The 17,382-nt window shown below is 37.3% G+C and overlaps 2 protein-coding genes across 3 annotated transcripts; one reads left to right on the top strand and one right to left on the bottom strand.

Moving 5' to 3' along the window:
• The first annotated feature begins 1,114 nt into the window (after positions 1-1,114).
• On the top strand, positions 1,115-8,851 carry LOC131431147 (engulfment and cell motility protein 1). Of its 2 annotated transcripts, none has more exons than XM_058596682.1 (2): positions 1,115-3,619; positions 7,639-8,851. In XM_058596682.1, exon 1 carries the CDS (start codon positions 1,450-1,452, stop codon positions 3,616-3,618), a length of 2,169 nt encoding a protein of 722 aa, XP_058452665.1. In that variant the 5' UTR covers positions 1,115-1,449; the 3' UTR covers position 3,619; positions 7,639-8,851. The 2 variants fall into 2 exon arrangements, 1 of the variants encoding a protein (XP_058452665.1); XR_009229651.1 differs by having other exon boundaries at positions 1,116-5,907; positions 5,947-8,851.
• On the bottom strand, positions 7,923-11,385 carry LOC131431148 (uncharacterized). The gene is made up of 4 exons (XM_058596683.1): positions 10,820-11,385; positions 9,975-10,761; positions 9,423-9,914; positions 7,923-9,341 (listed from the first exon to the last, which is right to left on the bottom strand). The coding sequence occupies exons 1-4, from the start codon at positions 10,969-10,971 to the stop codon at positions 9,150-9,152; spliced, it is 1,623 nt and encodes a 540-aa protein (XP_058452666.1). The 5' UTR covers positions 10,972-11,385; the 3' UTR covers positions 7,923-9,149.
• Positions 11,386-17,382: the final 5,997 nt, after the last annotated feature.

Below are 17,382 nucleotides of genomic sequence, written 5' to 3'. Positions count from 1 at the left end.
ATGGCAAACATTATTTCCAACAATACAATATAATGTTTTTACAATGTATAACTAAATCGAATGTTGTGGTATGAAGTAATTTACTGTTCTCTTCACTTCCGATTTAACTTTCAACGGGCGAGCGAAGAAAATTCGAGTATTTCCCGAGAAAGAAAGGATTTTTATCAGACCCTTGATGACTCGACGTAGTCACACAACGAGACTTTCTCTTGTAGTCCAGTGAAAAGAAAGTCTAACTATAAATATCAATGAAAACAGTTATGAAATCATCTAAAATGTGCAAAATTTACTAAACCGCTTAAATATGAATAAAATAATCATTTGGCAAACCCTCCCTGAGAGTACTGGAACCGGTCACAAGACTCTCGAAAAGATTGTGTGTGTTCAGTAATACAAAATTATTTGTTAGAATAAACAGAATACAATGTAATTGATACCGCAGAACCACCTAAAATTGTTCACCAGTGAATCCGGATTATAGTCCCAGAAAACTGCTCTTGAACAAGCAATGCGACATGACAAAAAACATCTACTGGGCTCCACAAGTTGATTGAAAGCATTCAAAACTGACGTAGAGTCGATTTGGTCACAATTCAATTGCAGTTCTCCGGGACTATAATCCAGATTCCTCGGAATAGGACATTTGAAAATCATTTCTTTTCAATTTCAAACAAAAACTGTTGGTTCTAGAAAAACATCTACTATAACAATGCTGTTTCAATTCGTTGACTTCTGATTAGTCTGCGCTGAAATACAGTGGTCACCACAAATCATGATTTCTAAGAAGCGTCACACACATTGATAACACTACTTCTTCTTCTTCTTCTTCTGGTTTGCTTGTTTGACAATTCTTGTCAAAGTGCCTGTATAGAGATGGCACAGCACTCGCTATATTGCCAGTGGATTTATTTATAGTCTCATCAACTTTACTGTCAGTTGGAATTTTATATGAATGTGTATAGACGAACTAGAACCTTGTACCGTTATTCTTTGTCAGATAACACTACTTGGATGTCTGTTTCCTTGGAAAAAAATGTTCTGGCGACCCTGCCGTATTGTTTTCTTTTTGAAACATAATTAATGTTGCTGCATGGGCTTATGCTGGACATTGTCGGAAACGTTCCAATCGTACCAGTAAGGAAGCAGAGCAAATGAATTATATCGTTCCAGAACGAAGCAGATCGATCGTCTGAAAACAGCCGCTGTGTTTGCAAACATTCACCACCCACTTTTACACACCAGTGTGAATGTCATGATAGTATATGTAAAGTGTATGTAATGCAGTTGATTAATCATATCCTCAATCGAGGACTGTCATTTTCTTTTCAATCGTCTGAAAACTGGAGAAAAGTTTGTGTTTTGTGAAATAAATCGGTTTTATGTTGAATTTATTGGTTGTTTATTGTCAATGAGCGTTTACTCGGTATATTAGTTCTGTGTCCAGTGTAAATGTTACCAAAAACTGCTAAAATGCCTGCGATCCGTGACAGTCATGTCGTGAAAATTGCGGTCGAGTTTGAAACTGGAATTCCACAGCTTATCGAGTTTGACCAAAGACAACCACTGGCTACGATCATACAGAATTTGTGTTCGTTTTGGGTGATTCAAGATCCGGAAAGTTATGCGCTACGGTTCACTGATGTAAACAATAACTATGTAACAGAGAAAAACAGACACGATGTGAAAAATGGTTCTGTACTGAAAATGGTCCACTCTCCATCCAAGACGGCCAATGATATTTTGGAAAAGTTGCAAGGTGGAAAAAGTGATGAAATGGTGAAGGTTCTACAAGAACTACCAGGACTAAGTGCTGATATTACCTTTGCTCTTGAATTTATTAAAGAACAAGGGCTAGGTTTAATCATCGGTATAATTGAAGATCTTGCATGGAAGGAGGGAGGAAATATTTTAAAATTTGCATTGTCTGCTTTTGTCGAATTAATGGACCACGGCACTGTATCCTGGGATATTCTCCAACCAGCGTTTATTTCGAGAAATATCTCCTTCATAAATGGAAATAGTAGTAAAGAAATTGTGCAATCGGCGTTGGCGATTCTGGAGAATATCGTGCAAAATAGTGGTAAATTTTCACTGGTAGAGAAAGATGTTACATTAGAGGTACTATTGAAGTTGCTGCAGGATTCCCCTTCGACCGTTATTCAACAGAACACTATCGCTCTCATAAATGCACTTTTCCTGAAGGCAGATGATGAGAAACGCAAAACTATCGCTTCTACGTTTAGTTCGAAACAATATCGAAGTATCATCAATAGTGTGATTACAGCAAACATGGGAGCGGAGATTTCTCATCAGCTTTATGTACTGCAAACCCTGACCCTTGGATTGTTAGATCAGCGCATGAAAACCCCAATTGATGTTCAAGACCAGGAAGGCCAGGATAAAATCAAAGAGTTGCGCCGAATTGCTTTCGAAGCTGATGGTATCGAACCAATCCCTGAAGTGACAGCCCGTCGTCAACACGGAGGATCATTTTCTGTGCATTACAAAAAGCTGGGATTTAAGTGTGACATTAATCCGGCTCAGGATTTCTTGGAAACACCTCCAGGAGTACTAGCGCTAGATTGTATGGTTTATTTTGCCAGAAATTATACTCAGAATTACACTAAAGTAGTTCACGAAAATAGTTGTCGTGCAGATGAACACGAATGCCCTTTCGGTCGAACCAGCATCGAGCTGGTTAAAGTTTTGTGTGACATTCTACGCATTGGTGAGTCGCCATCGGAACACGGGCAGGAGTTTCATCCAATGTTCTTCACCCATGACCATCCTTTCGAGGAATTCTTCTGCATCTGCATTGTGGTACTAAATAAAACATGGAAGGACATGCGTGCCACAACAGAGGACTTCGTAAAGGTCTTTAGTGTTGTACGGGAACAGATCACTCGTAGTATCACCGGTCGTCCCGCTTCCCTTGAAGACTTCAAGGCCAAAATACACACATTTACCTACAACACTATCACTACTCTCCGCCAACAAGAGCGAACTTCCCGAGAAGAATGCGAATCGACTGCCTCGGCCATTGTTTCTCTCAAAGAAAAAATAACTCCCGAAATTATGTCTCTCATTAAAGAACAACGTCTGGGTTATCTGGTAGTCGGAACGCGCTTCTCCAAATACAGTGGCGGCAAGCGGGAAAGAGATAAGTACTGGTATGCCCGCCTTTCGCCGAACCACAAAGTGATTCATTACGGTGACTGTGACGAAAAGACAGTTCCCACATTGGAAGAATTGAACAACAAATTACCCGTCATCGACATTCGCCAGATGTTGGTTGGTAAGGAGTGTCCTCATATGAAGGAAATGCGTGCCAAAAAATCGACCTTCCCCCTCGGATTTTCCCTGGTAACGGAATCGAGCGACCAGCAAACGTTGGATTTTGTCGCTCCGGATGAGGCCACCTTCAACTACTGGACCGACGGCATCAACGCTCTGCTTAGCCAACCGATGGTCAGCAAGCAGAAGGACGACGACTTCGAAACGCTGCTTTCAATGGAGATCAAGCTGCGCCTGTTGGACACCGAAGGGGTCGACATTTCCAAAGATCCACCGCCGATCCCGCCGGAACCGGAGAACTACGATTTCTGCTTCGACAGTTAAGGTAATCTCGGTTGGATGATATTCTGCATTTGTGTTTTGGTTCTCTCTCATGTATGACTGTAGCATTAGATACCACTCGATGACTACACTTTATCGATTGACACCAAAGTATTTTGAATGAATTTTGTGTAAAATATGTTGAGTATTGTTTCCAAATTCTTTTTCATTCCACTTCCATTTTTTCGAATTGCAAAAGTGGTCACTGTCTGAGGTTGAATAAAGTTCAGTGGCAAATAGTACTAAGCATTCACAGTGCGAATTGTTTGTTCTTAGTTATTTGACGGTTGATTGAACTGTAGTTAAAATTTCATTTCAATCTCAAAGCACAAACACGAGTACCATTTTTCAGTGGTATCCAGATGATTGCCCGCTGTCTAAAAAATCACTTTTATCAAATTTTCATTTATGTTAGTCAGCCTATTGTTATATCCCACGAAATGTTAAATGTCTCCGATTTAGGATTAGGCAAAAACGTGATGAATGTTGATAAATATTCGACAAGTTTAACAACGATTGATTTTTTTTATTCAGAAAAGAACAATTTTGTAATCAAATAGTTTCATGCAGTTACAAATTATAACTGTTTTAAATAGAGTCATTCTCAAAATTGGCCCAATGCTCATTCGAGCTTCGTAATTGTTTCCTATATACTCATATACCATAATACTATGTTCACACTATGAGTTAAAACAAGTTTTAATTCTGATTTCATGATTTAAGCGAAATAACATGTTTTACTTTTGCGTTATTTCATATTCAGAAACGTCACATTAAAACATGTTTTCCCGAAATAACATGATATAATTGTCAGTAAAGCACAACCCTGCTAGCATTTTCCGTCACTTTACGACTATGTCAATTGACAAGCTGTTCAACAACAGCAGTTTTCCATCAAAGTAGCCATGTAATCATAATAAAACAAAACTGGAAACTGGTACCAACGTTGCCAGGTATACCAATTTCTAGGTATTTATACAGATTGCTTGGTATTTATACAGATTTTTGTCGTCTATACCGCAATACAGATATGTACTCCCGAAATACCGATAACTCACGAATCATACAGATAAGTACCGATTTTGGTTTTTAGCTTGAATAGACATGAGAAAAGGTTGTCGTGGGACCTTTTTTTTGCGCACCTCTTGGTGACATTTTCTACTACTTATGTAGAAGAGACTCTGATACCGATATGGTACAGATAGATTTTTGCGCCGAATACAGATTTTTGGAAAAACGGCCTGGCAACGCAGACCACAACCACTTTTGTTTTTGAATTAAAAGATGACTTTTTTGATCACTTGCTGCTCAAAAATATTCGAAACGCTGGCAATAAGCGTGAAACGATAATATCCTTCATAGCTAGGAGAAGTACCTAGCTTATTTCTTATTTTTCGGATATTGTCAAAATACTTTTTTCTTTCCTACCTGCGAGGTAGGCATTTTTGCAGTTTGTTTATAAACAAACTCAATACCAAGTAATATGTCATGCGTATAACATAATCTTAGTGTGAACAGTGCGGTTTTAACTTTATATTACTATCGTTAAAACATGTTATTTTCTGCAGGTGTGAACATAGTATAAAACGCCGAAACATCGAAGAGTAGAAAAGAACTGCTCGGATTACCCAAAACATTGAGCTATGTTTTAGTAAAGTACGAAAAACAACATCCGACAACACGCAGGCAAACTAGCCGTCGCCTTAGTTATTTCGAAAATTTATTTCAGTTTTATTCTATTAGATCTTCTCTGCAGTTCACCCTATTTCTCGGTTGATTTTTCATTAGGGTGTATAAGCAAGTGACAGTTTCTCTTTGTTTACTTTCTCTTCTATTAATTACCAAGCGGTTTCCACGTTTATCACTCAACTCTTTGCATGAAATGGTACCCGCAACCTTCGACTTTCAAACAGAGTAGTGAAATCAAAGAGAATCATTTTAATCACATCACGATAATCGAAAGAGAAAGTGATTAAAGAGGAACTGTCACTTGCTTATACGCCCTAATGAAAAATCAACCGAGATTTAGCATCAGCATAGCCAAACACATGTCCAAAGTGCGCTAGCGTTCGTGTTTTTAATTAATAGTTTCATCGCTTTTTGCACTCAATATATTGTGCACAATTGATTTTCGCATTGATTCATTGTGAATTTCAAGCCCGAAAACAGCCGCGTACAGGTGAGATATTTTATCTCTTAATATCATCGCTGCTGGGCGAGTGATGGATCCGAGGTAACACCCCTGATTTTGCCGCCAACAGATTCTCTCTTAGAGAAAAACGTTCAACGGTGGTCCTTCATTGGTCCAATACGTTTTCTTTTTATATGAAGGTAACACCTATTTTTCACACTATTTTTTCAAGAGAAAAAACAACAACAAACCAACAGAAAAGATGAATTTTTGGAAAAAGATACGCTCAGAGACAGGACTCGAACCTGCGTTCTTATGCATTCCGTGCATACGCGCTACCATTTCGCCACTCTGATCTTGTTTTAGCCACTCTAAAACGCGAAACAGACATAGTAGCAACGAACATCGAACATGGTCTACATCCTGGTCGTCACCCGACCGATACCTTACATCCAAACATCTTCTCTGTCCATCAAACACTAGTCCTCTCGCTTTATACCTATTTCTCCGATCAAGCATTGAGTAGGAGAGTGTATTTATAATCGCTTGTCACCTTCTTTAATGGTGCCAGTCGCTGACTGGACATCGTCAGCGACAGACCCCTATGAAGGTTGTATTGATTGTTTGTTATTGATCTTTTTCCAAAAATTCATCTTTTCTGTTAGTTTTTCTTTCACTTGGCTTCTCCAATATATATCTCCGCTCAGTCATTGCAAAAACTGAACTTATTCATGGCGGCTTTACGTCAAACTAAAATTAATAAATCGTTAACAACAAACCGTTTCAGTAAACTGAACGAATATTTCGTGCAGTATGTCGTTCAACAAGCGCTCAACGACCAACAAAATAGAATGGCTTGCTGAGAGGGTTGGTACCAGCATCTGTCGGAATTGAGTGAGGAAAGCGAACTGAATTAAAGTTTTGTTTTCTTTTTCTTCGATTTTACGTCTAAAAACTAAATTTAGATTTTTTTTTAGATTTCAGAACTATTTATATAAGTTCTTTTTCTAATCCCATGATTTCACCCCCTCACCTTTGGATACAAACCAACGAACGACTAAAATTAGGTTAAAGCCGGGTATAAATAAACGATATAATAAAAATTCTTTCTCAAATACTAACATGAACTGTTAAAAAACGAAGCAACAAGATCTATCTTGGTTTGTATCGTTAGCTGAAGTGCAATCAAATGACAAGTAACTAGGGATGTCAAATAATAGGTTAATTAATCAAATAGTAACCCTGATAATCGACTAAAATTCAATGGATTAGTTTGAAAAAATATATTCGATTTTTGTATAATCGAATAATTCGGAAAAATTCACCAATTAACTATTGCACAATTATAAAGAATGTGAAAATTCAATGAAATTCATAATGCGACTGTCAATTGTGTTAATCGAGCACTTAAAAATCAATCAATGAAATCGAACATGAATTAATTACTCAGTTCGGTACTGTATAAATATTCAATTAGTAATATCAATTTCGATTTGTTCGCCTTTCGCCTTCGGTTTCAAGCAGTTCAAATTGAGCTGCTATCTTCGCCTAGCAGTTCAATTTAAAACGCTAAGCAGACGCAAAGTTCACACAATAATTATTTAAATTTAAAGGATATTTAAATATTCTATCTGATGTCTCGGGCGAAAACGTGTGACGACCGACTACTGGCCGCCGCAAAATTTGAACATTTAGGGATTTTTATGTCTGCTTAGCGGTTCAAATTGAACTGTTTGGCGGAGATGGCCAAACAGAATTGTGTTAAGCACTGATGAACCGAAGGCGAAACGCGAAGAAATCAAAACGAAATATGTACTTTTTGTACAAACCAAAACCCCTAAATGTAGTAATATCAAGCTTTTGTGTTGGCCATATTCTTCTTCTTTGTTTAGATCATTACGGAAAGATGCTGACCACAGTAACATGACCTCACACCAGGCGGCTGCATTTTCTCGTCACAATGATGTAGCGATGCATTTACCACCTGGTAACACAGTAATCGCATTAAAAAATACTAAAATCTATCCATTATTCAATATTTTACCGTCGAATTTATGATCAGTGTTGACTACTTTTGCTATGAGAAATAAATAAAGTCAAGAGTAAGTACCAAAGTAATGGGGTAATATTACAGATTTGAGCATTTCTTCACTTGGTTCAACAGACAAACAAGACATAACTGTAAGAGACACGAAAAAAACGTTTTTTTTTATTTTATGCTTTAAGCTGACAAAAGTATTTATATAGTTTTTATTTTCTTTCTTTATTTTTGCGTGTGGCACTAGCAATGGTTGCTTGATGCTACTAGACGTAGTCTTTTTTTGTTTGTATTCGATGAAATGATAAATATAAATTCAATTTCTAATCCTTATCTATTCGATCGAACAAAATAAATTATGAACAAGCAGAATGTGGCCTGTCTTTTTAGAGAACATTTACAAGACAGGTTGATTGATTTTCGATTCCTGTTGGAAAATTGGATCACGTTGTCATATTATACAATTAGGATAAAAACAAATATTATATTGTATGACTGGAACTAAGTACTACTAGTGCTATTACATTAATGCGGAATGGTACACGCACATAACTGTTTCTTTATTCCTCAAACTCGCAGACAATATGGAATAAAAGCGTATACGATCGATGGTTTCCCAACAAAGTATGATCCTATGTTTGTGCAATCTACTGAAATGATCTACGAATGACACAATTCTATATCTCTATAACTTAGATCAACCTACGCGATATATCCTGTAAGTTTTTTATTTGTTTCGTTTTCTTAGACTCTTAAAAACGTAATAATAGATTCTATGACAAAAAAATTATTTTCGTATATTATATCAATAAATAATTCCAAAGATGGTATTTTGAGTGGATTTTTTTATAGAATAAAAATAGCTGAGTTTTAACATTTTCGAAACTATGAATTAAAAGGGAACAGCATGTGCGCAGTAATCAAACACAGTGTCTCAAAATTGCAGAATCGAATGAGGAAAAGTACGTATTCATGTCATGCCTGCAATAGATTGACCGCAAAATTCAAGTAGTAAAAAGGAAAATTGCATGTAATTCGAAAAATAAACTTATTTTGTAATCATCAAACACTTCAACTATCGCTGTGTGGAATTTGAAAGAATGTCAAAAGTACGTATCGACGTGGATCACAACGGGACGGTAATAAAACATCTTCTGATCGATCACATACACGTGGATCTGCAGGGACACGTGCACCGATGAATCGTAAGTTAATTAGTTTTTAATTAAGAGCATTCTCAAGCGGAAGCCGTTGTAGCAGCAGAGAGCAAAGTTCGGAACTTTAAATTCCTTTTCTACCGATGAGTTGTGCACAATTTTAGCTGCTCGTAATTCGTTTCCTTTTCACGCTTGAGTTTGGTAATTTTCAAAGGTTTTCATCCAGTATAATGTCCTGTTCATCTTGACGATCCGGAAGGCATACGAAAAACTCGAACAAATTCAGGACGGGTCCACGGGAAAACGGATTCTGGTAGCGACCACGTTTATCCCGCAGATATGGATAGCGTTTGTAGTTAAACATCTCATTGGTCGTTAGGTTCATGCATGCGTGGAGTATCTGGAATTTAATTTATCGGTAAGCGATGCGGAAATTTAATGTCCCAACGTTTAAATCATGAGCTAGATCGTAAATACTTACCGACGTGCAGGTTAGAATCCATCCTAACCCACAGAACACAAATGCTTCGACTAAACCGAGTACGTAGAGCAAGGTGAACCCTTCAATCATAACGCAGTAGCAGGCAAAGTATATCGTGAACGAACAATTGATGGCAATGCTCAACACAAACAGTAAAAACCACATCCGATTCCGTAACCCCACGCAGTTGTAAATGAACGGACAGTGATGATCGAAATACGATACACAACGATTGCAGATTCGACAATGCTTGGCCCGTAGCGGCCTCAGACAACGGCAACTGTGGCACAACCGAGACAATATCAGATTTCGCTTCTTCCATTTATCAAAATAAGGAATCTGTTTGATTGCTCTGTAATACGTGTCCGAGTTTAACGGAATATAACCCGGATCTCTTCTGTTTGCTATAATCCAACTGATCCACATAACGGCATTCCAATAGATGAAACAATAGTGAGAACGACGAAGAATATTCCACGTTATGGGAATACACTGAAAACAAAGTGTTCATCGTGTATCATTAGTTTTTATTGAATGTATCTACCAACTTACCCGAATCATATACATAGGATATCCCCAGAGTAGAACCGAGAACAGAAACAAAATCAGTGGACCCTTTGAAGCTCCTCCTCCACCGAAGAGCAAACTCCAGATCTCCGATATTGGTGGCATCCACCGAGACTTCCGTTTCTTGCACTCGTTATGCAGCAACTTAACCACCTCATTGTTGCGATGACTTTGTGCCAGCATCAGTGGAGTCTTCCCGTTTTTATCCCTAGGTTCCATAACCAAATTTCGCTTCTCACAGAGTAACTTCACGCACTGTAAGTTACCCGACAAACAAGCCAAATGCAGTGGCGTAGATCCAAAATTATCGGTTTTCTGTAGATCTACACCGGAGTACATCAACAATCTGATCAAATCAGCATGCCCTTTGTATGCTGCCCAGTGCAGGGCAGTATCCCCATTGATATCCGTTAAATGATTCTGGGCTCCCATTCCCAAAAGATAAGCCGCTGTCGCCGTCCTCCCGTACATGCAAGCCGTCATCAGTGGAGTCAATCCCTTGAAATCTGCAGCATTCACTGCGACTCCAGCTTGCAGCAAAATCTGCACTACTGCGGCATGCCCTTTCCTGCATGCCCAGTGAATCGGTCGGGGTCCTTGGGTTCCCAAACACGGCAAATCGACAGGAGCATTACGTTCGACCAGATAGCGCATCATCTCCACGTTTCCGTCCAATGCGGCCCAGTGTGCCGGAGTGTAGCCATGTTTGTCACGTGCACTCAATGCCTCTGGGCCAACCTTCTCCACTAAATTCTCTACCTCGGACAGTTCGCTGCAAAAGAAGTATGTTCGTTGGGATTTGTCCTTTTAAAACGTAAACCACAACATACCCCGCTTTAATCACATCGAAAATATCATCCACACTACTTTGAATCAGAATCTCCGTACTATCAGAGCGGGCCAGTAGATTACTGTCCCGTTCCTGAGTGGGAGTCTTATCATCCTCAGTATGTGGATGTTCATCATTTTCCTCCGTAACCATGTTGCATGATGCCGTCAGAGGTAGTGCCCACACCAGCGTGCGAGCACTGCCGGGACTAGGATGCACTCGGGACTGCGTTTTGATACCGTTATCGAGCGCCACTTTACTTCAAACACGACGGTGCTTCTGGGCTTTGTTTTTTTATCAAGATGTATTATAATCGAAAATATGAAGGCCTAATTTTCTGTTCACGTTTTACAAGTACTACAATTACTCAAACACTGCACAATTAGGATCTAATGATTCATCCTTTCTATCCGATGAAAACAATTGCTAGTTAATTGCTAGAATATTCAATGATGTCTAGAGAATGTTCCCAATTTTCTGCTAAGAATCAACAATTTACTCTTGGAATGCTTGCATTGCCATTTTTTTTCTTGGTATCGATTTTCCAGCAATACGATGATAGCTGACAATTGGCTGACTTGCGCATTGGTAATCGAATCATCACCATCGCGTTCATGTCTAACATTCCAGTCTCACCATGCATTCATTGTGCAAACCAATCCTAATCAACAGGTTGATCTGTCAGGTTGGGAAAACCTGTTTCTAGTTCATCTATCGAATGATATTGCCATTAAAATCTTTAATTTTGAATTGTGGACACTAGAAAAAACAGTCTTTCAACTAAAAGCCTGAATACTATGTGAAATTTTCAGAGATCTCTGAGAAATCAATGTGAGTTTCACTTCGAAATCGTTCAATGTATAGGAAACAAAATGACAACATTTTACAAATAAATGTAATATCATGACAACGCTTTTCTGGTTGCTTCTTCGGAATCCGAATATGGGAGATCAATGTGATGTGTGTGTGTTTAATCTACCCTAAGTCCCACTGTCTGGCAGCGGTTTACAAAAAAATATGTTTCCATGTATTTTGTTTATACATGCAAATAACTTTAGTCCGGGCTCAGGAAAGTGTGGAATCTATCGAATTCCGATGACCTTATATATGACGTATATAGAGCAAATCATGTTCCGAGATCACCGTTCCATCGACCAGCCCCGCCTAAACAAAATGTTTGCATCCAATGGATTCAACCATTACAGAAAGACTTTCGGTCCTTTGCATATGGCAAGCAGTCGAAGCGTATTTAGATTATCTTCTTCAAATTTTGTATGAATAGTTAACATTATCCTATCCTACCAATATTCCAGTTTGCATCCAGTGCCCTATTTCTTGAAAATCGTACCCAAACCTTCAGTTTTCTGTCTGAGCCAGCCGTTTACACCAATGAAGCATAGTAGGGTAACAGAGGTATTTTGGCCACTTCATATATTTTGGCCCACCTAACAAACTTTATCAATTTCATCTTATTTTATCGATGTTAAGTAGCCCATGTTGCATCAATTTGAAGCTAATCACATTAAATTACCTATTGCGGAAGGGGTTTTCAAAGATATTATACGTTTAGGGGATATTTTTACAAAGTGGGCCAAAATAAAATCAATCTTAAAGTGGGCCAAAATACCTAATAATTATGTACTAATATGAGCGCAATATTCAGCAAATATTTCAGTAAGTGGATCCTTATTCGAAGATTAAAGAAACACTCAAACCAAGATCCTAGAAACTGTTAACCTCAATTGTTTCAATAGCCTAAATGTATGCAATTATAATTATAGTGTTATGCGTCGCTGTTATTACGCATATAGTGTCGTTTTTCATGTTATTAGGTAATGCTTTAGAAGTGTGTGATCTTGAGCGGCGGCTGCAATCAACGGGTTGCGATGTAATCTTCGCTACGAATACCACAGTAAAATTAGAGTGATAAATACATTGGTGCTAATCAACTTTCATTTTATCCCGTGAGTCATTATATTGAACAGATACAGCAGTTTTCACTCTAAATAATGGTTGAACATTATTCTAATAATTATTCATTGGGAACATTTAAAACATTCAATTTCGAAGTGTATCTTATATATCGTAACGTATCTCCGTTTCAGACGGACATACACGACCCATTTTCGCTTATGCTACTAGAGCAATACAGGATTGGCCATATTGTCTGAGCTCCTGGGTAAACTCATAACCACAGAGAACAGACATCCAAGCTCATACAAACTTTGAAATTCGTCAAAGTTCACCGTATGCTAGATCGAACGCAAATCTCCATAAGCGATTGCTGTGCTGCTCAAAGCGCCTCTATTAGCGAATTGCTACAGGTGATCATTTCTGTGTCATAACTTTGACTTACGTTATCAAATCGATTAACGTCTTACCACAAAATGATGCGTCATTCCTCCCAAACACGGTGGAATAAATTTAATTTATATCATTTATTTATACCCGGCTTTAACCTAAATGCGGTCGTTCGCCGGGTAGAGCTGGAATTGTTCGCCGCTAGAGATTCTATCTGTGAGGATTTTGAAAACCAACCAACAAGTCACAAAGTCTTGCAATAGTTCACTTTATTGAAAATGGAATATAAAATACTTACATTTACAGAATGGTACAAGCCTAATAAACAAGCATTGAGCAAAGATTGAGTTATAAAGGTTCCAAACCTGCCTTATTTACAAAGCATTTTCTTTTCCGTTGATGCATTTCACATCAATATGGTCATAGTAATTTATGTGGCGAAACACGGAAAAGCTCACGGTTCTAAAATAATTGAAATATTCGTTTTTTTTCTGAATTTGATTAGTTAAACTGAACGGTTGTGATTCTACACTATCATATTTGATTTATCATGTTAGCAACTCTACGCTATTATAGTGTAATGAATGATACACACAAACCATTGATGAAACTCTTCAAGCGGTTACCTGAGTTCTAACAACTAGTGGGTTAAGTTTGGCAGCAAGCTCAAAACGAAACTCAATGTTGTGCGGCCTACTGTAATTGACGGAAAAAACGGAAAAAAATCTTCGAAATCAAGCTCCATACTCCAATTTATAGATCTTGTTGTTTGTGAAAAATTAGTCGGAAATAAACGTACAAAATCATTAGACGTCTATATTTACATTGTTTTAAGATCCGAAACTGTCTTCATTTCCACTACAAATAAAACGTGATAAATCCACCTAGCAGTGAGATGATACCTTTTTAATGTGGAATACATTTTTGTTTTCTATATAGGGGTGCAAATTAGAAACTCAAGAAAAATACACGTAGAAATGTGGTCAGGTTTTGAACAATTACAGCTAACTCAATTTTGTATTAATTAATAATATTAGATCACCATTTGATTTGAATGTTCATAGCCATGTATTATTAATTGTATATCATTGAAATGTTGAATAATAGCTAGTAGTGTTTTATTTTGTTTGCAAAAAATCTCCGGCACATCGGATTTCCCTGCCATAGTCGACGGTTTTGAAGGAGTAAGCGATATATCAAAGTAAAAGCATCGCTCTGATTGGTCAATCGATGCTGAAGCGAAGCTGTTGGAAGCACGCGAATCTATAAATAGAAGCAAAGCTATAGTTAACGTTTCAGTCCTACGCGTAGCATGCTAGAGGTAGGTTGTTGCTAGACAGCAAGACAAAAAGTGCCATAAAACGATTTGAAGCTTTAATTGATATGCTCTGATCTTGTGTCATGCAAGTTGAGATGAAATTCCATGTTATGTCGTTTCGCCTGACAACTACCCAGGGTAAATTTTGAGTGCATATCATTAATTTCTAATTTATATAAGATGAACTCGATTGATAATGAGAAAAAGTTTATCGATTCAACCGAAATCGCAAAATGGTAGTAATGGTAGAGAAACGCTATAAAAATTACTGCTTGTATAAAAAACTTGAACACAAGCTTGACGAAGAGAAGCTTAAATATCGATATCCGTATCGCAAGCGTGTACAAAGATATAATTGCATACGTTTGGGATATTGATGTAATTTCGTCTGCTGCAAAACAAATACAAATCATGATAAATAGAGTCTATATTCTAGGATCGCGTGTTTGGTGTTGGTTCCTAATAAAGTTCAATCTAAGCAGACTCTCGTGCATTTGCGGATTCAAAAGAGTGACGATTAATTGAAAATTATGATCATTAGAAATTTTGGTTGCCTTGTTCCACATCAATGGCTCGAACAACCCCGTGGGGCTGATCCTTGTAGTTTTTTTTATCAATCCGCATATGTTTTTTTGCATGGATATTCTTCGGTGTTTTAGTTCTCATGACATTATTTGAATTATCATCGTTTTAAACGGCAAATTGAGATTTCAATCACTCATTACCCTGTAATGTCGAAACTCGTTTCGTTTCGAATTTCAATCTTAACGTGTGACAATCGATTGAACATTCCATGAGATGTCGAAGTAAGTTACACTTTAGAGTTGTTCGTCATTATTTATGGTACTACCAGAGCTGGTATTCAGGAACCAGTATAACCCAAAATGATTCGTATAGCCATGAATTAATACGTCAAACAATTTACATCCTCTATATCTGTATGAATTTTAAAAACTCATCATCCTGTAATTCCGGAATCGGATAAAATTCTCCAATTTTATATGGGACCATAAGTACTTTAATTTGAATTTTTGTTTTTAAAGTTCGATTTTGCCTTTTTGAGAAAATGATTGTGCTTTGAGAAACGATTCGATACTGGTACCGGAATTCTAAAATCGGTGTAGCCGAAATCAGTTAAATTCACCTGAGGAGTCTTTGAGAAATTGTAGTGCAAATTAAATTTAAACTGAAATAAATTTATTTGGTAATCGACTATCCAAATCTGCAAACCCGATAAACCTGATTAATTTATTTGAAATGGACATTTTTATACTAATCACCCTGTATATCCTAAACCAGAAGTCGGATCTGACTAAAAAGTAAGATTTTTTATATGATTTAAAGACCTCTCATTTGAATCATAGATAGTTCTTAGATTTCATTTGAATCTTAGATCGGTTCAGTCATCTACGAGAAAAATGAGTTGCATTATTTTAATTTTGTTTCACATATCATCCAGTAGTTCCGGAACCAGAAGTCGGATCCAAACATTATTCAGGAATCTTGTTCGGAAGCATACGATTTTTCATATGAATGTGAGTTTGTAGAAAACGGTTGAATCATCTCCGAGAAAATCGAGTGAAATTACTTGTCACGCATGCATTTGTTGATCTCGCCGAACTGATTCGAATGGTATATGGGTGTTATATTCTTCCAGCATTTATTGCTATAGATAGTTAAAAACAATATAATTATGGAATTGCTTTTAACTCGAAAATGCTGCCATCATCTGGTTTACATATGTCATATTCGAACGATTATGTTGCCAAAGGTCATGAAAAAGGATGCTTTACAGTCTTTTTGGCACTTAGAAACAATCGTATGTAGCAGTATAATAAAAAAATCTTGTTTTACGTTGCTCTCAAGCATTGCTTTGGTATACAGCGCTCAAAACTTCTACTGCTGGGATAGGGGGAAAAGTCGCTTGAACAAAACTAACGATATCTCCGTTAAAAATGGACGGATTTTGACAATCTATGGCTTGTTGGATAGGTATTACCGTGCGGAATCTAAGTCTGAAAACATGTTCTGTTTTCAAGGTCAATTTTGACATAAAACTTCGTATAACTCAAAAATTAAACATCCGATTTCAAAACCATTCAAAAGCGTTCTGGGTGACGGGGAGACCTTTCATTTGCGACTAGTTTGATCAAAATCGGTCCAGTCATGTATGAGATCTCGACCTCTTTGTTGGCAACACACATAGAGACCCACACACATACACACACGGACATTCGGTCAGTTCGTCGAGCTGAATCAATTGGTATATGACATTCGGTCCTCCGGGCCTCGGAGAATTTGTCTAAAGTTTGAGCGAATTCTATACCTATTTTATATATAGTGATAGTATGGTATTTTATGTAAGTCACTAGAAAGCCATTTGTTTTCTCTCAAATGGTGTATTCTAGTGAAAAAAGTATCTGTGATTCTAACTATTCAAGGGAATACTTTCTTGGGAGATGATTTTAGAGAGTTTAATGATGAATTCAGACAATATTTGCTGACATTGTCATTGAAATTTTTAAGAGATATTATAGAAATATTAATATACAAATTAATTTTTTTTTCTCAGATATAATTGATGATAGTTGATATTAAATAAACACAAGAACCAAATCAGAGTGAAAAATCGGTATTTTTAACTGGCTTCAAATACAATGTGTTATGGCGTATAACTTTTACAAGAGCATACAACACAAAACAAACAAGAATTTGTGACAAAATTTAATAAGGGATGTGATGCAAATCCGCAATTTTTTCCCAACCGTGATAATTATTTTACCAACTGAACGATTTTGAATGTGATAAAACACATCTCAAAAAGCAACCAAATTGTGTAGCACTCTGTACATGTTCAGACTTTACACGGCCGAGGCGTGATTCGAGGTTAGCCTCAACCCTGTGTTCTCATGATGTTATCGAAAAATAAATAGATATGTCATGAG

Source organism: Malaya genurostris, chromosome 2, assembly GCF_030247185.1.
Source record: "Malaya genurostris strain Urasoe2022 chromosome 2, Malgen_1.1, whole genome shotgun sequence".
NCBI classification, from domain to species: Eukaryota; Metazoa; Arthropoda; class Insecta; order Diptera; family Culicidae; genus Malaya; species Malaya genurostris.
This window is presented reverse-complemented; position numbering and strand designations above follow the sequence as displayed.

Excerpts from the sequence above, each read along its gene's own strand:
- LOC131431147 (XM_058596682.1), top strand. The coding sequence starts at position 1,450 with ATGTTACCAAAAACTGCTAAAATGCCTGCGATCCGTGACAGTCATGTC.
- LOC131431148 (XM_058596683.1), bottom strand. The coding sequence starts at position 10,971 with ATGGTTACGGAGGAAAATGATGAACATCCACATACTGAGGATGATAAG. Across the intron at positions 10,762-10,819 it reads TTCGATGTGATTAAAGCGGG|CGAACTGTCCGAGGTAGAGA; the intron begins GTATGTTGTGGT and ends CTTCTTTTGCAG. Across the intron at positions 9,342-9,422 it reads GGATTCTAACCTGCACGTCG|ATACTCCACGCATGCATGAA; the intron begins GTAAGTATTTAC and ends ATTAAATTCCAG.